At 37.5% G+C, this 24,685-nt stretch overlaps 1 protein-coding gene across 3 annotated transcripts in view; it reads right to left on the bottom strand.

The window, feature by feature from the left end:
* Positions 1-24,685, bottom strand: part of EXOC5 (exocyst complex component 5) — a 43,636-nt gene that overhangs the window by 14,884 nt on the left and 4,067 nt on the right. Inside the window, exons 2-18 of one of the 3 annotated variants that reach the window (XM_067295125.1) lie at positions 23,876-23,967; positions 19,974-20,121; positions 19,389-19,583; positions 15,103-15,167; positions 14,605-14,633; positions 14,343-14,452; positions 13,820-13,864; positions 13,585-13,725; positions 12,444-12,526; positions 11,779-11,988; positions 10,420-10,567; positions 9,118-9,226; positions 8,161-8,281; positions 7,499-7,585; positions 4,853-4,961; positions 4,083-4,298; positions 430-2,838 (exon numbers count right to left, since the gene is read on the bottom strand). In XM_067295125.1, coding sequence (XP_067151226.1) covers positions 2,650-2,838; positions 4,083-4,298; positions 4,853-4,961; positions 7,499-7,585; positions 8,161-8,281; positions 9,118-9,226; positions 10,420-10,567; positions 11,779-11,988; positions 12,444-12,526; positions 13,585-13,725; positions 13,820-13,864; positions 14,343-14,452; positions 14,605-14,633; positions 15,103-15,167; positions 19,389-19,583; positions 19,974-20,121; positions 23,876-23,967 — 2,097 coding nt within the window. In that variant the 3' untranslated portion in view covers positions 430-2,649. Of the gene's footprint in view, positions 1-429; positions 2,839-4,082; positions 4,299-4,852; positions 4,962-7,498; positions 7,586-8,160; positions 8,282-9,117; positions 9,227-10,419; positions 10,568-11,778; positions 11,989-12,443; positions 12,527-13,584; positions 13,726-13,819; positions 13,865-14,342; positions 14,453-14,604; positions 14,634-15,102; positions 15,168-19,388; positions 19,584-19,973; positions 20,122-23,875; positions 23,968-24,685 lie in introns of those variants that run through there. The other 2 variants (XM_067295126.1, XM_067295127.1) reach the window with 2 other exon arrangements.

Here is a 24,685-nt window from a genome sequence, read left to right as displayed (position 1 = left end):
ATAGCTTATTTTCCAGCCTGCAACAGTTTACCACAAAGCCATTTTCACCAACTGTAGACAACATAATTACACACACATGCACACACCTCCTCTCAAGCATTCCTTTGGCTGCCAGCCTGTTAAATGCCAATGCTCTAGAAGTGAATATTAGAAAGGTAATACTTTAACTCATTACATGAACATTAAAAGCCATATTTGTATTTTGGATAGTACTTTATTGTATTCAGAAGCCACTGGAAATATTTTCCTAAATTACACGCTATAATAGCTATAAACTTAATGTGTGAAGATTATAGTCCCATCCCAATCCAACTCATATTGTAAAGTAAACTTACTGACAACTTGTTTTCTTCTAGAAATAGAAACTCTTTCAGTGTATGCATGAAGACATTTTTCAAAGACGACAGAAGGGAAAGCTCACACCAATGATAAGTTTGGTCAGTAAAATTACTTTTATTGTTTTGTTTTGTTTTTTTAATAGAAGGGTTTATACAATTGAATATAAAGGTATTTGAAGAATGTGGAAATGAAACGAAAAAAGTATCTGGAGGGAATTTTTTTTAATTGAGGAAGAGTTTACATATCTAAGTATTCACCTACTTTTTGCTGCCTTTTCTTAATAGGCATAATGAAAAATATTGCACTGAGCATATGTGTGGGAAACACAGCTAATAAAGCAAGAAATATGGTAAGTACATTTCATACAACCTTAAAATAATTCAGAACAACCATACAACAAATTCTGAAGCACTTCTGTGATCTGCAGTCTTAAGATGATGTTCACTGTTCTGAAGTGTTTACAAATTGACACTTTTTTGTATAAAGAATTTATATGAGTTAGTAAAACCACAGCCTCAAAATTGTTGGCTTTCAGTTACAGAGGTAACAGAGAGGTATCATCTGAATTCACATCAGAGCTTTTGGAGAAAAAAATAATAATAATAATGGCAGCAGTACAAGCATGTGCCTCCTCCAGTGTCCAAAACTCTTTGTGGCTTTGCCATGGCCGAGGAATAGAGCTACGCAGCTGAACAAAGCACCCAGTCTCCCAGAATACTTGGAGAAAATCTGGCACCCATTCTCTTGTTTACCAAAATAATGCTCTGCTAAATATAAAAAGAAGCAGAAAAACTTCAACCAACCAAGAGAAATTCCACACAAGTCTGTCAATATTGACTACGCCTGGTAAATCATTAACACAAGGAAAATAATTTTATTTGACCCATAAAGTAAATTTATAGAAACGCTGCTCTGACAATGGGAGAGAAAAATATTTTCATAAAGTATGCTGAGCCCACAGTAGAAATAAAACGAAGTGTTATAGATGATCTGCTTAGGGATGAAGCGAGTCAGATTGAAGACACAAAACATGGCAGTTCCAAACCGTTTTCCACAAGAGCTCACTTCCAAACAAAGGTCCATTTTACAGCAATTTTCAGCTGCTTGTGGAAAAGCTAAATGCATTACTGCTGCTTCAGTTCACTACACGCACACTATGGGTCATCTCAGAAGCACCCTGAATAAATGCCGAAGCCTAATGGACACAAAGGCTGCCCGTCTCCAATGTTAAAATTACAAGCAATGGAAGAGAAGCTTCTGCACACAATATTTTATATTGCTCAGGCACTGAGGATTAACTGTCTTCAGCACAGGAAGTTTTGACTCCAGAATCTTCTTAGAACTACTCTCCATTCCTCCCACATACAAACGTACGCTTGAGCTACATTTTATCCTTTCACTCTGTTATAATCTGAATTTATTTACATACAAAACAAGAGACAGGAGAAAAAGTTCTCTTATGTGAACCCAGCAATGGGCACCTTCACCTTGTAATATGAATGCCTAAGACAAGGCAGCTGCATTAAGTTTAGGAGCATATATAAAATTCAGTGTGCCAGTATCAAACAGAATAAACAAGAATGTCAGATCATACAACACTAATATATTCCAGTGGGCCTGTGACTCTTAGGTTAAAAAAAAAAAAAAAATTTTCCAAAAAACTAAAGAACCAAAAAAAAATTTGTTTTTACCACTTTAGTTCTGTTTAGAATGCTACACAATGAATAAATTACATCTTTCTGGGACAGTGTTTCTGTCACTCCTACATCTCAAAGAAATTCCAAGCTAATTAATTAGAGCAAGAAATTACATTGAGCAGGATAAGGTTTTAAAAGAAAGAATGACTTAGAAACACCAATCAAAGATAATTTGATTATGATTAGCTGTGCTGAAGTCTAAGTCATTAAAATTGATGAAGAATGTTTCTACACTGGTCTATTCTATGTAATCCATTACCTATGCTATGCTCTGTACTTAAAGTCTAACAAATGGTATCTGATAATTCAATATTGAAGACTAAAATACTTTCAGTGCACCACTTGCTTTCCTACACCAACATGTTCCCAATACAAAATTAGTAGCAAGTGGTTTTGCAGAAATTCATCACTGGGAGAACTTTAGCTTACATGAAACATCACTCAAATTTTGATCTGCTCACATTCTACAGAGTCATGTTTAAATACGGCTGCTGTTTTATTCTGAACAGTCATTATCCCACAAAAATTACAACCACTGTTTAGTAAGAAACCATTCCCTGTGCTTTCTAACAGCTGTGGCCTGCCCAAAGGTATAACATTTCTCTCCGTGCTCTCAGCTGAAGTGACGAGCAAGACGAGCAGACCTATAATCAGCACGCAGCTGAACAAAGGAGTGAAGGATGTTCTTGTCCAGATTAGCAAGTTGTTCTCCTGAGCAAACTTGCTTTAAATTATCCGGGGCTACAACCAGAAGATTGCAAAGTGCATGCAAGGTATCAAAGAGCTGTAACACCAACGGAATCTGCGGTTAGAGAATAAAAAAGAGACAGGTATTAAGAGTAAAAACTTGCGTAAAGTCTTACAACATGGACTCCACAAAGCCCATCTAGATTCTCAAAATACTGCTTTCCCTAGAGGATTCACTTTGGTCATTCTCTTTCTTCATATATGTGCATAAAATATATATAATGGATATATATATATATATGCATATAAGATCTAAGATTTATTTCTTTTAAAAGAGAATGGACCATTGACAAAAATGTATTGAGATTTTTTTGTTGTTAATGCATCAGACTAGTGGTATTTATGATCAAGGTTCTGCTTCTTTAGCCCCTAATTGCAACATATGATCTTTTTGAAAAAAAGTGGATTTGGAACATTTGTGGCCTCCAACCATACAAAGACATGTTAAAGGCAACAATTTTGAGATGATTTTTATGCTCCAGAATGCAGCAAACTCACTGTAAACCTATATTCTCCTTAAGGGCAAATATCTGTAACATTGAAGAAGCATTGTGTGAAAACAAAAATGGTTTCCAAGTATGTATCTTAGATAACCAGCAATTTCTCACTATATTTAACATGAGATAGGCATACAACTCTACATTATAAAACTGAAATGGAGCTGCTTTCAAATATATGAAATGAAGGCCAGAAAGAAGTTCCTGATTTGTCTCCTAATGGAAGGAAGACGCATTGACAAAGCCACAAGACAGCATTGACAAAATTCAGAAATGGACTGAAAGTTTTAAGACTATTCTATGGGACACTCATCAACACAAACACGTGAAGACTCAAAAAACCTACTTCAAATTTCAAGAGATCTCATCTCTAAACATGGTTAGAAAAGACTTAGAGAGAAGATTAGGTCATACCATATACCCCAAATTTAGGTTTCTTGAAGCTTTTGGCAATAGTCAGTAGGAGAACACAAAGTACTGAATGCGCAGGGACCAAAAGTCTTGTCCAGAAGGGCAATCCCTAGATTTTATTTCAATTCAAAATCATACACAGAACACAAAATAATGTAAATACTCAATACTCCCTCATAGCCTGCAAGCAATAAAGTGATATTAGGAGACAGCTCTTTAGGACATGATAAAGAATTGCTGGTATGATAACAAAATATATAACATCAGTATATGAATTGCTGATGTTCAAATAGAAATAGAAGATTTTATAAGCAGATAACTTTTGATTAAAAATAGTCTTCTACTAAATAATTTCCACATGAACATACATTACTGACTTACACATGCTTACCTTGAAGTCTTTGGCACACTTCCTATATTCAGCCACATCACAAATAGCTAACATTCCTCCCATGCAACTGTAGGAATATTGCTGTAGATGTTCATAGATCAGTCGATGAAAACGAACTCCAAGCTCCATCAAAACTGTGTCCACATTCTTACCATCCATAGAATTTCTAATTTTTTCCACCTGCTTTCTAACATAGCCACATACTTTAACACAGGCCTAAAGGAAAAAAAAAAGTTTCTTACTAGAAACAATTGGGGAAAAGTAGATATCAGTTCTTTTCATAAAGTGGTTTCTACATCGTAAGCTGAGCATTAGATGCTATGTCTTTCAACTTTCAGCAGCACCACGTCATTGAAATTAATAATTTCTGATTAATTTTCCAACAGTGCTTTTCCACTGCCACATAAAGGCATAAATATGCAAGTAAAAAGACGGATGCAAGACAATGTTCTATTAAGTTATAGTTCGTATCAGTTCATAATAGAGCAGTTTAATTCGGGCCTTTTGGAAGGGGAAAGAATTTGACAGGTTGTCCAGCACCTACTGGTTTGTGTCTGACACTATACACAAAACTGCTAATGTTCCTCTTCAGCTTGAGAAAACAGCCCGCAGCAGAATTTGTAGGTGTTTAGTAAAAAATGGAATAGCTAAGCATGTTAATCAAATGCACATGCTGTCAAATGCATACGTCTATTAAACAGCATCTTCTATCTGATATGACTTAAGCAAGTTTGAAGCTATACTGATGAGTCTGGGCTTAGTTTACTTACGTTAGTATATTGAATCAAAACATTGTTTTCATCTTCTGGTTTAAAATCTGTCTTCTTTTGCTCTGCAGCCAAGATGTGTTTCATCTGTCCAATCATACAATTCAGTGTCCTTTAAAGTTACAAATACAGACCGTGTTTTGAGGGGAACATTTTCATTTCCTTGATTTTTATATTTATAGATACTAAAGTGATTTTATACAAAAGTAGATAGCATAAAGCAACAAGGGGAAAAAACTCACTACCCAGCATTTGAGTAATCTACCGAACATATACGAAAAGTGAATGATTATCATAAGAAACCAGGGGTGCTAGGAAATGTCAAAGGAAATACTTCATTTAATAGATATGCACACAAAAATACACACTCTTCCAAAGTTGCTATGCAATTCTCTAGAGAAGAAAAGCTTGATTTTCTGTAAGTAGTTAAGAAAGGGAGAATCAGCCAAAAAAAAAAAAAAAAGGCAAAAGAACACTCCAACAAACAAACAAAAACAAAACACTAAAAACTCTGCTCTAAGTTCACTGTCTTGGAGCACAGCACACAGCATGCTGGCCAGCTGGTTTTAAAGGGGACACATTAATTGGAAAGTAATCCATTTAAATCCAACTCTTCAGAGAAACTGGATAGCTTTCTTCATTGCTGAGGGAATCTGACAGCAGAAGGAAGCATTCCAAAGACTTAGTTTAGTAGAATTAGATTGCATTGCACATTATTCAGAAGAAAGCATCAGAAAACACTTGCAAAATGAAGGTCCCTTGCCAGGGCTTGGTACTTCTCTTGTTCTCAGAAATCTAGTAGAGTTTTACAGTGTCATTTCTTTCTCCTCCACAGGATTTCTCTTTTTAGAACATTATCTAAGGTCAAGGCACTGATTTACTTTAAGTCCAACCCAAAGGTCAAATAGCAGAGCAACTGAAACAGGCAAAACTCATTTTTCCCCCAGATCCTTTGCTGGGAACTCCCCCATCCTGCAAACACATCTTTTAAATAAAGCACTTTACAAAAACCTCCTCTAAGGATGGAAATTAGCAACAATGAGGCTATCGGTTTTGAAGGATTCAAGTTCTGCAGGAAAGGGGAGGAGCATACATGTGTCCGAAGAGAGAAAGAAAATTGTTCTTTTCTATGCATGGAGCTCAGACTTGCATTTCAGGTATACTTCATTCAACAATCCACAAACAGAAATAAAAGAAAAAATTACACCCTGTATTCTCCCCAGTTTCTATTTCTGATAAAGATACCCAGAAGGCCACTTATACAGAACACATTGAAAGAAAACCAGTTGAACTAGTTCAGTTCAGCTAATAAATCACTTTTATAGGGGTAGAAAATTGCTTTGAATGCCATTCAAGAATCTGCTGTTGGACTTCTTCAGATTGGATAGTGTTGAAACCATCAATGTTTAGAAATTCCCTTTCCCCACACCTTTTTTTTTTTTTTTTTTTAAGTGAGATCATTCCTTCAAGCAAGACAATCAATTCTTAAAAGCATCAGCAGCACCAAGAAGTGGCATGTAAGCAGGCACACAAACATGTTTTATGTATAATACTCATCTCAAAACTAAGCTTTCTTTTATATATACTGAAGCACAGCTGTTTTTAAAGTCTCTATCCACAAACCTTTGAACACACTGCCTTCCAAGAGAGACTTTTCTCCTAAGTCTTACTACCACTTTTAACAGATTATTTTATACGAATAGTTACAAGCTATTCTGATGTTGATGACTGACCCATGCCTGTCTAGATTTGAGCTTTCTGCCTCAATGGATCAAGTACTTCAAGTTTTCTGTTTAAATCACCAGGTCACTTCCAGGAGGAGCAGCTAAAATCTCAACTGTTATTTGCACATCTTCCATCTCCATCTTTCTTTTTGCAGCTAGAGAAAATGCTTTTAAGAACCAAATCCTTGAGCCCTCTGCAAATATATTACATCAAATCTCTTCCTCATCTCTCTGCAGAAAGCACCCAGTAGGACCCAAATGCAATGACTGCTTTCCCTATACAGTGCTGTTCCCATCCCTCTCCAGTATAGGGTGATCTGTATAAGAACTTTGACGACGATTTCCAAAGTAGTCCTCAGTTCCCAGGGGAAGCTTTATTTCCATCACCAGGGTGAGAAAACAGAACCACAGAAAGCTGAGGTAACTTGTTCTAAGGTGAATTACATCGTTTGGAAACACAGGAACACCACATGCTTCTTTGGGCAAAGTAGGGCAGTCACAGTACAGTTCTGTTTCCTAATATTTAGCCCAAATAACTAACAAGCTTATGGAAACAGACTAAATGAATCACCCACAACCTCATCAATCAATCAAGTCAATGTCAGAATGAAAATTACTCAATGTGAATTACTGCATTCTCTGAACAGAATCAAAATCCTTTACTGAAGTCCTTCCAAAACTATGTATATCAGGTCAGAAATCTGCCATGAAAAATATGAGCCTCCAAACAGACAAAATCTGAATTTTCTTGGCAGAATAATGTGTGCTTATGGATTAAAAAAAACAAAAAAACAAAACAAAAAAATCCCCCCCACACACAATTTTGTGTTCAGAAAAACTTCACTCTTAAAAGGAAAGCTAATATACATCACAAAGGAGTTTTACGAGAATCAGTGATTAATAGAAAGTTTAAATCTTTACTTGCCTATCAATGCCCATATCCAGCTTCACTTCCATTTGTTCTATGATATCCTTCTTCTTCTGAAGGCATTCAGATAATTTAGGAGAAGAACTACAACAGCATAAAGGGTTGGGAGGCAAGAGTTAAACATCAAAACAAGTTTATTTTGCTGGAGCTGTTCCAACAAAATTTGCGAAGATTTCCCATTCAGTTGTTCTCAGAAAGGACTAGTTTAGAGGAAGCTGTCTGGCTTCAGAGTAACAAATCAACAGCCTCAACAGCCAGCTGACCCTGAGTGGGATTTGCTGAGTGCTGATGGGCAGCGTTGTCATATGCTTCAGGCAGCACTGTCCCTACTGAGCATAATGCCTCTCTGCTGCTGCCAGCCCCTGGCAGGTTAGCAAGCAAACCCAGCTTTTCACACACACACACTAATTCACAGTACATCAGTGTGCTCTGCCTCAGGTGTATCTTGCTCTGTAGTTCTCCAATGGAGAGATCTCCACAACTTTCCTTCTTCCTTTCCCCACCCATTGCTGTTGTGGGAAGATAAAATGCTGTAATCTGAACCACTCCAAGAACAAACTCCTCTTAAGAGAGATGAGAAATGAGGGGAAAAAAAAAAATTTGCTTTGTTCACCAAAAGTGACCATTCACAAGAGAAATGCAAATCAAAATAAAGGTACCTGATCAATGGCATCAGATGATCATTAAACTGCTTGTCAAATAAATGGAAAATAGTATTGGCTTGGTGGACAACATCCAGGAAATAGAGATTTGCGCTCCTTGAATCAGAAGAAGGAATACCTAAAGCAAAGAAGGTTTCATTAGGATCACAACGATATGCAGTTCTTCTAATTAGCATGATGACTTCTTAAAATATGCAAAATTTTCCCATGAATGACTAAATCACAGGCTTACACTTTGAAATAATTTACCATGATGCCATATATAGAATATTTCTCAATGATACATCAAGTAACATTAGCATGCCTTTCCGGGGTTAACAGGAATTCTGTGATCAGTAAAAAAGGCAACAAGCTGCAATAAAATTACTAGACATATAACCATAAGCATAGGTGTGTTTTGCTTTTAGAATTTCTAAAAGCAAAACAGAACAACCAACTTAAATATTTCTTCAGAGCATGAGTTTCACGCTTTCATTCAGGAAAGGTTCTCACTGTCAAGATATTAATTTTTTTAAATTACAAGCAGTGTTCTTATTTGCTGCCACTAGCCTTTAAAATACACAGCTATACAAATATACATGAAATCCTTATAAAACATAAAACACTAAGTCTTAATATAAATTTTTTTCCCTGTTATGGCAAAGAGAACAATTAAAAGAGGTAGGGAGTGCTGATGTCCTGTTTTCCGTGATACTAATCTTTCTGAGGACAGTGTCATTTTCCCACCAGTTTCCCAAATGGAAGTTACACTTAAGAAGACACTAAATGCTGACTCCCAAATACACAAAACTAGTTTTTAGCCAATGGGTTTTGAACAAGGTCAATCAATTAAGCACAACAAGGATCTGTAAAGATCATAAAAGGCCAGTGAGATGAAGTGCTCAGAAAATATTTTGATTAAGAACCACACATTCAAAGCCACTTTCTTCCCACCAAAAGCAAAAATATACTCACCAGCAAGGCCTGTTTCTAATGCATAATCAATGTGTTCAGTACATAAGAACTCTACAAGCATAGAAAAAATTCTGAAAGCGTTCTTCGGTAAGTCAGATGGATCAGAGAGCTTTAAAGAAAAAGAAAAGTTTTGAACCTAATGGTCAGTTTTACATACATTCAAAAGTTTCTGATATTAGGTAGGGGATGAGCTTAAAATGTAACAAGTATTCCAGAATAAGTGGAGTATTATTCCAAAGTAGATGTGTCCACACAGAGAACTATTCAGGAACAGCCTTTCGTATCAACAAGCTCTTCAGCATCAAAAAATAAACTGAAGCTATTTCTTAGTTAATGATACCCAAAGAGTAATGTGCCACAGGATGCTATGGAAGACAGAAGTATACGGAAGTTTCAAAAAAGGAAAAAAAAAAAAAAAAAAAAAGGATAGATTAAGGAAGATAGATTCATGAAGGGTCGTTAAAATGCTCTGGCTCAGGAAGTACCAAAACTGCGTACTGCTGGATGCTGAGAAGAGGTTCACGGAAAAGATCACGCTACAAATGCTCTGTCTCTTTTCTCTTTCCCTAAGCTTCTGCCACTGGCCACAGACAGAGACAGGATACCAGGTTAGACGGACTTCCAGTGTCACCCAGTGCAGCTGCTCCTTCATTGCTGTCACACTACTACAGAAAAAATAGCATGGACTGAACCTCGCTTACCACTTACACTAAAATACCAGACAAAACAGCAGATAAACAGCAGCAAAACCAGTGATTTAATCAGTAGGAAAACATATTTTTGTTAGATGTAAGCATTTAAAGAACAGTAGAGGATTACCAAGGTAAACAATGCAAGAGTAAAGATTACTCCTCTCGACTCCTTACTGATGATATTCTCCAATATTAGAAGATATGATACATTTGACACAGGAGAACATTTGTGGGGAAACTATTCTTTATATTTTTAAAATAAGAACAAAAATTTTTTACACTAAATCCTTCTCAGTTCTTGGGTCTAGTTTAGCAACAAAATCAACAGATACACAAGTTTAATCCTCCCCACTTCTTCCAAGTAGTTCAAAAAATACAGGGTATTAAAAACCACAAAGTAAAATTAGATTCATGTTTCAAAAGCAAATCCTTAGCCTCCACCATGACCCCCATTCACTGAAAAATACAAAAGACAATTCATTTGTCTAATAGGCTAAAGTTCTTCCTTTCTCCCTGTTATACTTCAGCTGAACACTAACATGGACAATGTCAGAGTCAATTTGATGCACAAAATTATATTACTAACACAGATCGGAGGAAGCAAACTTACCCTGTGACACCTTTCAAAAGCTTGTTTAGTTTCTTGCAAAAGGTTAACCACCACTTCTTGTGAGAGAAAAGTTTCTCCGTGGGTGTCAATACTTGGACCCAACGGTAAGTTAGTACGCTGCCTTATCCTCTCTTTGAGGTCTTGAATGCTACAACACAGATACACCAAAAGATGACTTCACTGGATGGAAATATTGATGTTCAAATTCAACAACACGTTTAAGACATTTTAGCTGTTAACTTACAAAAACAGAACCCAAGACACAGTTTAGGATGTGCAAGCATAAGGACAGTCTTACAAAGCTTAAAAACATTGCTAGTAAATGCTAAACTGTCACCTCTAATCACACAATCAGATGTGTTCTACTACGGCACATTCATAGCATGGGAACAGCTCTACCCCCCACTGTGGAGTAAAAGTAATTTCAGTTGAATCCTATAGGACATATGCTCTGCGAAGGAAGTTTAGCCTCCATATATTCCGTCACATTCTACTTTCTAAACATTTTTGCAAATTTCCCATCTCTTCCATACCCAGAAATCCTCTCATCCACATCCACTGTCTAGGCAGTCCTTTTTTAGTCAAGCATGCTCAAACACGTTTGCATGCATAAAGCAACCCATAAAGTCAGTCACTACCATCAATTTAATTTCACCCAAGAAAATTAAATTTTCACATCTTTGTTTTTTACTTCAATTACTTCGCTGTTGTTGTCATTCTATCCAAATCAGTTTTCATTCTTGACATACTAAACCTAGCAGCTCTTTGAAAGATGCAGTAATCTCGCCACCTCTGCTTCACACAAGTTTTAATTCTTCCTTTCCCACCTCTCACCACTCCTTTATTAGAGTTTCTCTACCCTGAGAATAACAAAGTCGTGTTTTACCTTTCTCTCTAAGAATCATTGCATCTTCTGGGCTTATTAAGAGCTTTTTCACTGATATTGCTATGGTCTTTTCCCCTTCCTAGGTCTTAGGGGGGGGCCACAAGGCCTGGGCAGGTGTAAAAAAATGTATGCTTTTAGATACAAACATACACATGCTTTAGGTACCTTAATTTTGCTTCAGTCCTTTTGTGGATCTGGATCCTAAGTTAAAACATAGGTTTAACTGGTATTTTTCATTTCCCATGAGTGTATAAATACCATGCATCACCTTTCACATGTATTGAGAGCAACACACTTTCACCAGAAGGTAATACAACAAATAAAGTGATAGCAAATTATAAAAAGCTTTAGGTCATTTTACAAGCCTGCTTTTTTGCAATTGATCACTACACATCTGACAAGGCAATCATTGTGTTTCTCCCCTTACCACCTCCCTTCCACTTTAAAAGGGAAACTTCACAGAAGAAACTCACCCTCCAGTGCCAATGGACCTCTTCTGGTGGTTTTTGGAATCATAATAGCGTTGCAGAATCATAGCGCTCCTAGTTTTCAAATAGCCAATTTCCACCTCAATGTAATTCTCCAAGTAGGAAATGAAAATGGATTTGATAAGCTTAGACAAGAAAGTCTGCTTATCTGTACCCAAGTTAAATTCCATCAATTTGCTTGAAAGATTAGTAGTTCTTTATGCAAAAGAAACAAAGAAGGGGGGGAGGAGGAGAAGGTTGAATTTGTATGAATTACAGCATTACATGTTTGTAAAGCACATAGCACAACAGAATACTGATCACAATTAGGACTTCTAGCAACTCTACATTTAAGTAAAGAACTTTGCATAATTCACATTTGATTATGTACAATACAACTGCAATCACATAAGTCACTAGGTGAGATGGCTTTTGCATAATTTGAAAAGAAAAAAAGACAAATTACTCTTTCTCTCAAAGATCACTATCCTAGATATTTTCCATTGAAAATAATAATAGCTATTTTAAATTTTCTTTAGGAATGAAATCATTGTAAAGGCTTTTTTACGAGTAGCTTACATTTTTGGCCTCTCCTCCTCTATCTTGATAATAAATCAATCTATTACAAGAGGATATCTACAACAATAATTTCATCACCAATGTGTAAATACCTTGTATATAGATCATAGAGGTTCTTAAGGTACTGTTCTGCATCTGATTTCCTGTGTTCTTCTAGCTGGTCCTTTACATAACTCTGCAAATTTAGGTACAATATCTATCTGTTAGAAGAATAAGCGTCAACCACAGTTCATTTCCCCTACTTGTTAGATTACATGGAATTTACCCCGAAGTATGCATCTTCGTAATGTAATTCATACATTCTTTCTTTTTCAACCTCTAATTCACAGATCTTGCTTTATCTAGAGATACAGATTTAAAACTCATCTTTTACAGGAAATAATTTGAAAACACAAAGGAGTAGCATGTAAGTTAAATACAAAAGACAATGCTTTGAAAATATGCTTTACCTACAAATACAAAAAACTGTAAGAATCTAAAACGCTGGAGGACTAGAGGCATTTCTGTAGTTCAGACTAAGCAAAGGAGATGTGCAGGTCCACTTACATACTTAGAAAGCAGTTGCAAGCTTATAGCCTCCATGTTGTTGAACATTTGGCATAAAATACTAAGTCAAAACTGATGCACAAATTTGGGATGAAACCCAAACTCAATCTCTACGTCAGTATTATTGTTGATAAAGAGAATAACAACACTGGGCTGACTTTACACACATAAGTGAATATATTCACAGGATGGGAAACAGCATTTTCAACTACACCAGACTTTCATATAAATATTGTATTAGCTGTGGGACAATATTCCCAGCATAAGTTATTTTTGCTTACTCAATGCTAACCTCACACATGAAAACCCGTCCCAAGAATGAACAGATTAAAGCTATTTGTTACATGTAAAATTCTCTTCCTGACATGTTTTGGGTAGGGGGGGGCTACAGAAGAAATCAAATGTCTATAACATCTTATAAACTAGCTAATAAATACACTGATTTCCTTATAAGTTTACATAACTGAATTTGAGTTTTTTCAGTCACACTGCATTCAGAGTACAAGCAGCTTTATTTGCAATAACCCTGATTATCTGTCTGAACTGTTATAGAGCAATCAGATATGGTTTTACAACTTTATATAAGATTACAAATACTATAAATTCTCAGTAATTGTTATTACTAAAAATAACACTTATGAATGAAAGCTTCCTCAACTAACTTTAGCATGCTAAAATTTGAAATACCTGAAGTTTAACTTCAAAGATATTTTGAATGAGTTTGGCTAATACAGTCTCTGGATTGCTAAAGACTTCTCCAACTTGCTTGTTCACTCGCTGGCAGAGGATGGCTGCATCTTCAAACACATCATTCCTCAAAAATGCACCCTAGGATTTTAGAAGCACATTTCAAAATATATTTATAAAACCCTGTAAGACTAAATAAATCAACACCCAAAGAGATGCATGTAAAATGCATTACCTCTTGACACTGTTTTATGTACACATCAACACAATGGGAATAGCCCTATGGAAGAAGCAAAACAACTCAAAATTAAAACACATTTTCTATGCTTTCAATATAGAATGAAATAAAGGAAATAACTCCTATGAATTTTTTTTTTTGTAGAAAAATGGATTCATCAGAAATGTGGACTCTTTCAAGCCCATTTTTGTCACGAATCTAACATAACTATACTCTCGCCACTCTCTATGGATATACATTGCAGGTTTTAACACTCCCTCCTCAAACCCCAAATTCAGCACGCACATACAAGACAAGATTATCTCGGAAGTAGGTCTCTAATAACGCCACCTCTGATCTCCCATAAACTGCCTCCTTTATCCCCCTACATTTGATTTCAGATGGAACAACGGAGTAATTTTAAATGCACGTTATCTGATATAGGGGTTGCGCCTGTGGAAATATTTCACTTAGAACAAGCATGTATTTTAAGCTTTTTTTTTTTTTTTTTTTTTTAAGCATTAAAACTTTTAGTTTTTACCTTAAAATGAAGTAAAACTGCTGCTACTTCTCTCATTCTGGAGATTTCACCTCTCTGCTGCGCATTGGTAAACTCCTGAATTAGCTGGCACTCTAAATCATGGTACTTACCTGGAGAGGAATGGGGAGAATAACAAAAATCCATCAGGCTATGCAACACAAGCACTGACAAAGATTGTAATACTGACAGTATTGCAGATTTCTTTAATCAGCTTTAAAAATTCAAATATAGTAATATGGATTGAACTGCATAGATAACTTACTTGCAATCTTCGATTTTACTTCAGAAAACCTGTTAACATCAAAAATATACCATGTTTAAATTCAAATCCATATCACAAGAAATCACAGAAACCCTAGCACATTAATAACAGGCACTCTATTTAAAAAAGAAAACGCATAACAAAGACGATAGAAAAGTCGCATGGTTTATATCCATAGAAAACCTACAGGCATCTAATTTACATCTAGCATTAAGTCAGCATGCTGAAATTATCCCATTAGAAGTCTGTTAAGCAGTTTAAGATGTGTATGTAAAGAAGATCCTAAAACACAAGTATGCGAACACAAATTCAAGAACAGAGGACAGAAATAAGCACACAATCCATCTCAAAAGCTACTACATGAATCATTTAATAAAGTAAAGCACCAAAAACATAGACAGGAGAAGCATCGGAAAAAGTTACAGCATTGGAAAAAGTTACAGCTATGTAAAGGTGGGGGTTTTTTTTGTTTTTTAAGATGCTCAGATAGGATTTTACCTGTCGAAAGGCAGTTCCTGTGCAATCAGATGCAGTTTCTGAATAATATCAGCTGCCTCTTTAATCTGTTAGGAGGAAAAACATGACAATTACTAAAGAAGGTCTGATGATGCAGTATTCCTTTCTTCTCTCTTCACCATTCCATTTTCACACACATACTTTCTATTTCTAAAGTTGGCTGATGTACTTATGGAAAGGATCACCCCATTCAGGTTCCTGATGATTATTTTTTTAATACAAAATTATATAGGCCAATAAGAAGACAAAAGCTTTTTTAAAAAAAAAAAAGTGTTCACATTTGGCACATCTCTGTAGTTGGGCAGAGACAGACGCAAGCTGCCTGGACAAGTAGCTCATCATTGCACCATGCCAACATAACTATAGAGCTTGCAGACCAAAAGTTTCCTCATGGCCGATTAGATCCAAATGTGACTAAAGCAATCTCATGTCATTTTGCACCCTTCTATTTAGGAATACTCTATACAGCTATAAAACACAGCTGGCTGAAATGCAACATCATATTTTACAAGGGATTAGGATACAAGTCTTACCGACTCACACCTAACGAGAAGAAACTACAGAAGAGATCTTTCTTGAACTCAAAAGTGAAATGGCTAGCGACACTTTTGGACATGTCAGGAAAAGCGGCAGTGAATTATTTTCATTTGAAGAAGGTAGAGAGAACAACTGTATCCAGAAAAGCTGGACAATGTGGGACATGGGGAGGCAAGGGCGGCGCAGGGGGGAAATCAAAGCAGAGCATAGCTGGAGTACCTAAATCCTCCCAAAGAAGCAGAAATGGAAGTTACAGATAAAAATCAAACTCTGAGTGTCAAAGCAGAGACTGAGACAAAAGCTAGTTTATCTTGCATCTACAAAATACAAATAGTTTCATTGATACAGAAAACTATCAAACAGAGTTAAGGCAGCACGCAAATTCCTGCTCTGTCCTGGATGGCAAAACCTTTTAGCGTTTCTCTTTCCACAATCAGTCAGCATGGGAAGTGCAGCCAAGCAGCATTTAGTGACTGTTTCGCTAGGTTAACTAAAACTACAGAAGCAGCAATCGCCACTTTTGGAAGTGTGCTGAACACAGCTGGTTGAGACTGAAGTGGATTTATCTCACTGAATGTCGACTGGTCCAAACTGGGCATGCGTCTGTGACGGCTTTGGAGGCTTTATTCTTCAGTCTTGGGGAGGGGAGCAATGGAAACTAACCCGGTTTAGCTTCTGCATCCGAGCAAAACTTTTACCTTGCGACTTGACACAAGGGAATGCATGAAGAACACGCAATTTATCTTATTTTCCTGTTAGTCACGTTCCAGAGAACTGGAGTGACAGGGAAGGAAGCAATGAAACCCTATTCTCCCACCATTTATGCGAGGCTTGGATTGAAACTTTTCAAGAACAGCACGAGGCACATACACAATAACACATAGCACAGTCACACCGGTTGGGCTGTTCAACAAAAACAGGAACTCAGGTATACCCATACTGCTTATTAAGAGAAGCTTATGTCTTGAACCGTCACCTTACAATAGCCTCTTAAGTCAAAAGCAGCTCCGCTCCTCAAATAAATTCAGTGAAATAGCAGTTATTTCTATTAGCTTGCAGCAACCTTAATACCTAACTAACAATCCTGATCAATACTGATGTCATTAGGATGGCCTATATATTAGCAGTTATTCGCCAGTGTTACAAAAACGCATTTTCTGTCTTCTTTTCAAACAGTAGCTGTTAACTAACTTCTTAGATTTTATTGAATTCAGGGTCTTTTCTTATGCACAACAGAAGCCATGACAAATCAATTTTCCATGGTTTCTGCTTAAATTCAAACATATTTCATTTTTAATTGAATCAAGCTCCTGTAAACTGTTAAATCAAAATAAATACGGATTCTGTAAAACATAACTTAAAGGCTATACCATATCTGGGGGGGGGAGGAAATCAGAAAAAACAGACAAAGAACAGCAAGAGAAAAATTTTAACAGATAATATTATGAACAAGAAGTTAAAAGGCATAATAGAACAACACTGAGCATTGAACAGACATGGAGAAAAGTATTTAAGAACAATAGCAAACACATTAAACAAGAACACAAGACAAGATCGTTGCATGAAGTACAAGTAAACTGCTGGATCACTGAATTAACTGGTGTAATTTGCTCACTTCAACGCTCTTCAGCACAGAGGACTCATTAGCTGGCAGTGCAAGGGCAGTAAGGAGCCCAAAGAGGATGAAGACATGCAATACATAGCATGGGATGCAACAGAAAATAGAAAACAAGTCACCACAGACCATAGAGGTTAGAAATTGCTCAGCAGAGCAATCACTCAGAAGAAAGTAATGCGGGAAGCAACACCACAAAAAAGAAGAAAAAAAAGAGGAGGTAAGGATCCAATAGTCTGTACAAACTACATTGTAATTCCTTTCTTGCCTACCATTTCTCCATATCCCGTCCTCAATGCCTTAGAAAAAAAAAAAGAAATGCTTTTTTGAGGGACCGCACAGTTCAAAAAGTCATAACATCCTCCAAAACAATGTCTAAAACCACACCAGCTTGAAGATCTGAAAACACTAACACAGCACTGATGTTTTACGTTTAAGCATATTTGTTACTATCTCATACTATAAAACTATTTTTAGTTCAAAGACGCATTAAAATCTCATAGCACATGTGTAGGCAGGTTATTTTATAAACACTATTCCTATTTACTATTTAAATTAGGAAGCAAAAAGCTACTGAACAGAACTAACCCACCTTGACTGAAAGAGATCTGCACAGGACAACTTGTATCCAGAAAATCTTGTTTGCGTTCCCACACACCTCCTTCACAGCCCAACACAAGACGTCTGGCTTTTACTACACTTCTTGTCCTTCAGATTTGTCAAATGTCTTATTATTTTTCAGGATATATAAGGATTAATTTGTGTCACTTTCCAGGCTTACCCTATTAATGTACCACAGTCTTTTGAGATCCTCCACTAGAAATTATGAATCTTTAAGTTACTAGCAGAGTAAAAGCAGAATTTTGAATAAGAGACCCTTCAACAGACTGCACATAATTCTCTTGAACTTGTGCTATGTCATTTAAAATCATGTTGTCATAAAATATTTTTCACAGGAATAAAAAGCATTTTACTCTTAAAAATGCATTTCATTTCTACTAAAAAAAAAAAAAATCTTAAGCAGATCTGGAAAAAGACTGCCCATACAGTAATTTTTGTTACGTTGAACCTTTCCATTTTCCTTGGGAGTCAGAAATGTTTTTTTGCGCTCTCTCTTTCACTAGGGCAAACTATCAACCAGCAATTACCATATATCCACAAACCATCATTCAAAAGTCACTGTGGAACCGACTGCTTGGTAGTATAAGGATATGAAATGATTAGCTTTTCATTTCCCCGAGAGACACCTTCAGCTAAGTAGTGGGGCAATGACTATTAACCTATTCTTAGGTCCTTTATGAGATATATTTCTAGTACAGACATATTATTTGCTGAATGTACAAACTAAATTTTTACTGTTCCCACACACTGCAAATTTTCCTGACCATGATCATGTACACCACTGCACAGGATTTAAGGAGAGCAGGAAGAGTCTTCAGGACACACCTCAAAAACTTTACTTATTCATCTTATATACTGCATAGGGGAATCTTATATGCGTCCTCCTACCTACAGCCGCAGACTCTTTCTTCAGCTCCCTTCTGGCGGCCACGCCATTCAGATTCTATTTGGTTTACGAACATACTCTTGAAGCATAAGAAAAACAAAATGCTTAAAGGTTTCTTTGAAGTTTTCCTGCCCAGTTCCTCTAAATCAGAGGGTGGAGACATAACCACAGGACTATACAAAGCCCACAGGCATGCTGTGACAAAAAGGTATCCAAGGCCAGTGGACTGACCCAACGCAGTGAAGTTTCACAAAGGAGTTGCATTCAGAAACGTTCTGCGTTACAGGGTGGATCTGAGGCACGGGGTTCAAAGGAAAAAGGCAGATATTGTATGCACTTTAAAGTTGCCCTCCCAGCTTTTCTCAAATCTCTGATAATTTCATAAAATGAGAAATGCCACATTGCCACATTAAGCATCACTGAATACAAATGCTTTATCAGCGATCTGCAGCCCAGTGTTGTTAATTTACATTTCAGAACAATGCAACTTTAACAAGTCAGTCACTCACTGGTTTGAAGTCTGACCATGGTAAGTCATGGTAGCAGCTTGTAATTAGGGCAGTCCTGCTTATTGCTTTGAACTGCTTTCATCCCGCTGACAGCTCTTACCTTTTCAGAGTTTGTAAAAACATCAGACTTCAGCTCTCCATCCAGAAACTCATTAAAGTATTTCATCAGCTTCTGAGCCTCCACAGCCCGTTGCCGTGGCGTGTTTACCCCCTCCAGTTGGTCGCCAAGGTGACAGACCTTAGTTGCTACATAGCTGATGTGCTCATCTAGTTCTTGAAAGTGTTGGAAGGCAACCTGGGAGAACGCAGACACAAAACTCATGATTTCCATTTACTATACTTTAAGAAACACGAGATCACTTCGATAAGCAGCACAGTGAATCCAGGCATCAGCTTCTTCAGTGCTGTATCTCAGAACTACAGAACTACTCAGAACTACCAAATTAAGTACATGCAACTGCTTAAAGTTCAGTGTCTTCCTTTAAACTGTTGGGAAGACTTTTAGAAACACTAAGTCATTAACAGAATTTGCAGATAAGCCCTGTTGACAGGGGAAATTGTTTTCCATCAAACCTTCTTTATTTTATCTCAAACACTGGCTCACTGTACCAAGAAATGTTAATGGAGCATATGATACTTTTGAAACTTCGACAGCTTAGCACTGACTATATGCTCCGGATTTTACCTGATTGCTTTTCTGCAGCTCTTGTACTTTCTTGGCAAATTCCTTTGCTTCCTTCTGGCATTGCTGTTCTAGCTTCTCCACCTTTCTCTGAATCCTTTCATCCATTACCTGTAATTCTTGGATATGATTCACAAATTCTTCCAATAACCTGGTTTAAAATAAAAGATAGTAAAGCAGGCTTTAGTTTAAAAGACATTTTTTAAGCTTTGGGCACAAGACAAGCACTCACCTACACAGGCTGATACAATCATGCCTAACCTACAAATGGAATTTTCTTTTAAACTATGCTGTCCTAGCTGTGCAGAACTCTCTCTAGGTTTACATAGGAGCTATATGATCACAAGTGGCAGGTGGTGGGGAAAAAATGCTAAACACCAGTTGCTCAAGAACCTGGCTCTGGCTCTGGTTAAAAACAAAAAACAAGCAAGCAAAAAAAAAAAAAAAAAAGACACACACCACCATACTTCCTCAGTCTTCCTCAAATAAATCTTCTCATCAGGGCAAAGAATAACTTGGGCTACTACATCCCTTCAGCTGAAGGGCTATAGCAGTAACATACTTTCCTGCAGACAGTAACATACTTTCCTTTTAGTCTGTCCTGCAGACTAAAATAATCTTATAAAGTAGCTTCCTATTAGCAGGCGATGCAAGCAATCATATTGTCTCATAATGTTGTTCCAGTTGTAACCATTTCGCTTCCCGATTTCATTCCTTTTCTTCCTATAACATATAGCAATTTATTTTTTTTCCTCTCACTTCCCATCACTTGTTTTTCTTTCAGACTCACATTTTACTCATTCCAAACACAGTATATTCAAATGCACTAAGTTTTGTCTATTCTTCCTCCTTTCATACTCAGCATGCCTCTCCCTCTCATTCCTCTTTTTGTCCCTTCTATCCCATTCCAATCATCTTTCAGCTCACACTCTTCTAAATACATCCCAGTCACTGATGCACAGGGTATGCAGTTATTCCCGGATCCTCCACAACCATAAAACTAATGCTAAAAGCTGAAAACATATTAAAGACTGAAGAACTCTGTCATCAAAGTTTAATGTCAAAGCAGAAGAGGGGGAGGAAAACTAAATCCTTCCCAGGAAGCTATTTCTAAATTACTCAGGATCCCGCGTTTTCACCCAACGCTGTGTTCAGAAGGCATGCAACGACTCCGAAGCCCTTCCAACCTGCAGCACTGCTCAACGGCAGGAGGAGCTTGCTGTTCCTCTGCTGGCTCCCCACGCGCAGGCTAGAGACTGAGCCACCAGAAGGGAAGAGGGGAAGGCTGTTGATTTATCCTCACATGACTCCTTCCCAGGGAACAACTACAGTACCTCTCTTTCCAAACACTTTGAGCTCTCTCCAAGCAACACCTAAATGAGACTAATGTGAATCTCTTTAGTTGCACACAGGGTCACTGAATTTTCAGTATTTACTGCTGCTAAAAATGACTGGCTTTTACTCTGCTGCTTGGAGCATATGAACTGTGGCAGCATATGAACTTTCCGTTCACTGTGTTAGTCTAAAAATCTCAGTATTTCAAATGATATCTTTAAAACAGCAAGCAATGAAAATAAGAGTCATAACTCATTAAAGAAACCTTGACTGTGCAGAGGCGCTTGTGACTTCTTTCCTCCCTCTCCTGCTTGCCAGGAGCCCAAGAGTAAGCATGTTACATTAGATTCCAGAGAAAATCATGAGAAATAAATTTACAAAAGTATTTTTAAAATATAATTTGAATGACAGTCAGTGACACAAACCTTAGTTTCAAACAAAAGCCTACAGAAGTGCAAATAGCTTCTATTCATTTTAATGGGCTGTTCAATTCAGTTTGGGGTGTGGTTTTTTAAAAAAGGTATTACACTAATACACTTATTCAGCAATAGCAATCAATACAGAGAGAGCAGAAAGAATGCTCAAGTAGAAGAGGTAGTCGCTGGTCAGGTTTCTGAGAACAGAAGTGAAGAATTCAACGACCTTTCTACAAAATTAAAAAAAATAAAAAATAGCATCACTTTCTAAAAACAGAGAAGGGAAAACATGTCCTTCACACTAATACCAAAAAGAAACAGAGACCTTGTAATCTTGCCCCCCCCATACTAGAAATTCCCAAGAGAAAAATATTTACAGCGGTAGGAGCTATAGCTCCCACTTGTCCTAATAAACATGAAAGTACATTGCAGAAGTTAACACAAGCAATCCAACAGAAACATAGAAGATAGTTTAAACCGAGTTGGTATCAGTACAGATCCCTGACTGCTCTAAATTACACTCTAGGGACAATTACGGAGAAAGAGCTAGAGGAAGTAATTCTGCATAATTCCAGGCTTCTTCCTGCTTAACTCACATGCAAAGCTCTTTTAGGATGCAGACCCCACTATGAATGCTGAGGGTTCAGCATCTTGCTAGAAAGTCCATCATCGTTCTTCTTGCACACCTCCAAAGAGCTGGACTTCTCAAGAAAGTGTGTCCTTTGACCAGGCTAGTGAAGCTTTTCATATCTGCCCTTGAATAAAAACAGCTTTTCTACAAAGTTTCTAAACTTCTTGAGTGTTCTAGTTGAGGTTACTGCAAACAATCCCATTCTGCAAGAAAAGTGTGGGGGGAGAAGTCACTAAGAAACAGCTATTGCACTTTGAATTCACACACTACCGTCATCTAAATTAATGTTCAGGTACCTAAACCTTTTGTTGAGCCAACTAGCTTATAAGCATTCCAGGAACTCTAAAAAATAGAAAGGTCAAGCTCATCTCCCAAGTTATACTCATTTGAGAAACAAAAACACTTATGTCAATTACATCTCTAGAAAGAATACGGGCAGTGAGACAAAAAGCTTAAAAGTTGCACTATTTGAAATAGCAGCTCTTTTCAAAACAAGAGAGGATCCAGGAGTTAGGAATACAGAAGCCTAGGTGTTTAACTCTGCCAAAGAAAATCGTGCATCTGAGTTACCAGTGCACCACCCAATGCTGGCCCAGAAACCAGGCAGCTGGTTTCTTGACTTAGGGTGAGGTTTCTCAGAAGAGCCATGCCAAATTAACAGCTCACCACAAACAAGAGAAGGTCCTCCTCTGCTTCCTCCTTCCTCACTTCCCCTACCCTACCCTGCCCTTGCTCCTTCCTCACTCACATCCCTCCCTCACCACCAGCTCACAGACGCACAGCTTCTTCCCTTTGCACTTGCTCTGAGGCTTCTCCAGTCACAAAACTTTGCTAACTCTGATTTTAAAAAAGCTGTCTTTTTTCAGATTAGTTTTCTGACCTTTTAGTGAGTTAAATCAGCTTATCATGAGATAAGAGAAGTGCCTAGACCTAGCTTGAGAAGAGCCATTGCAGCGTGCAGCCAGGAGCAAGGAAAGGGGCCCAAGACCATCTCCATTCAGCAGCAGCAAACTGTTAGTTTGATTCAGACTATATCACACAAGCCCAGGTTAAAACTACCTGAATCAACACTGCCACATTCCTGTCTTTCTTCCCATCTCACCTGTTTGTTCATGCCCTTTCATTTGCACCAGCACTGGAAATAGGTCCTACAGCAAGTCAGTTCAGGGAGCTAAACTAGCAAAAAAATTCATTAAATTCACTTAAACTTTCATAGCAGTGAAGCTTCACATTATGTTTGAACTAGCAAGTTGAGTGCTTTGGAAACTTTCATGTCTGACCACGACAAACAATATTAATTCTCTTATTCAAAAGGTCTAAATCAGAGAGTGACTTTCTCTATTCTTGTTACTGAATAATCGGTTCTGAATAATTGGCTGATGGTCACAAATTCCAGCAATTCTCTCAGATGAAAAACTACCTGGACACACACCAAAACTACATACAGGCTTTCTGTTATACATGTAATAAAACAGTACAATTAGAGAGACATTCACTTTGACCATTATGCAATTTTATTTTACCTTTTCGGATCAAAAGCTTCTCCACCTCTGGATCCTCCTCCAGGTGTTCTCCATGCCAGGCGTTCAATGTATTCATCTGCCACAAAAGGCTCCTAGCCACAGAATAAAAACTCCTTACAATGTGCCACAGTAGGTAGTTTCTTAAGCAGCTGCTTACACACCATTTTGAAAGCATTTAGAAGCTTTACTACAATCAAGAGTAAGTACAGTGTCGACAATTACCCCATCGCCTCTAATGTTCACATATTTAATGCAGAGAACACTCTTAATATAGCGGGTTTGGACATCTAGCGCAGAGGTTGCCAGAGGGCTAACAAAGAATTTGTTGCTGGTCTGTTAAGAGTCGGCTCTAAACTACCTGTCCTCATTTCCAGGTGAGCTTACAGCTTGTCATTACAAAGTATTCGAAGCATGCATCGGCTACACTAATTCAAGATACTACATCACCAAGCCCTGCTGTGGCCCGCCAGCCTTCAGCTGTGCGGCAAATCAGAGTGGAGAAGTGATCCGGCTAAAAAATTATGCGCCAAAGTAAGTTTTCTTTGCATTTGCTCCCTTCTCCGATTCAGCTCAAGCTGAACTGACCAGGGCACTGCCCTGCGGCAAGAGCAACACCAGGATTGCCTCTGGACACTACCTAACGTCAAAGTGCAGCTGCAGGATCAAAGCTGATAAAAGGAGAAAAAACATAAAGGAAACGTAACTGGACAACGCTTTCCCAAGAAGGAAAAGCAGTGCATTAATGATGCTAAAAACACAAGGTTACACAAACTTCTACAATATCTGCTGAACCTTCCAGCGGAATGCTCC

Source organism: Apteryx mantelli, chromosome 4, assembly GCF_036417845.1.
Source record: "Apteryx mantelli isolate bAptMan1 chromosome 4, bAptMan1.hap1, whole genome shotgun sequence".
Classification (NCBI taxonomy): Eukaryota; Metazoa; Chordata; class Aves; order Apterygiformes; family Apterygidae; genus Apteryx; species Apteryx mantelli.
The sequence above is the reverse complement of the archived record's forward strand: the minus strand, read 5'-3'. Positions and strand labels throughout refer to the sequence as shown.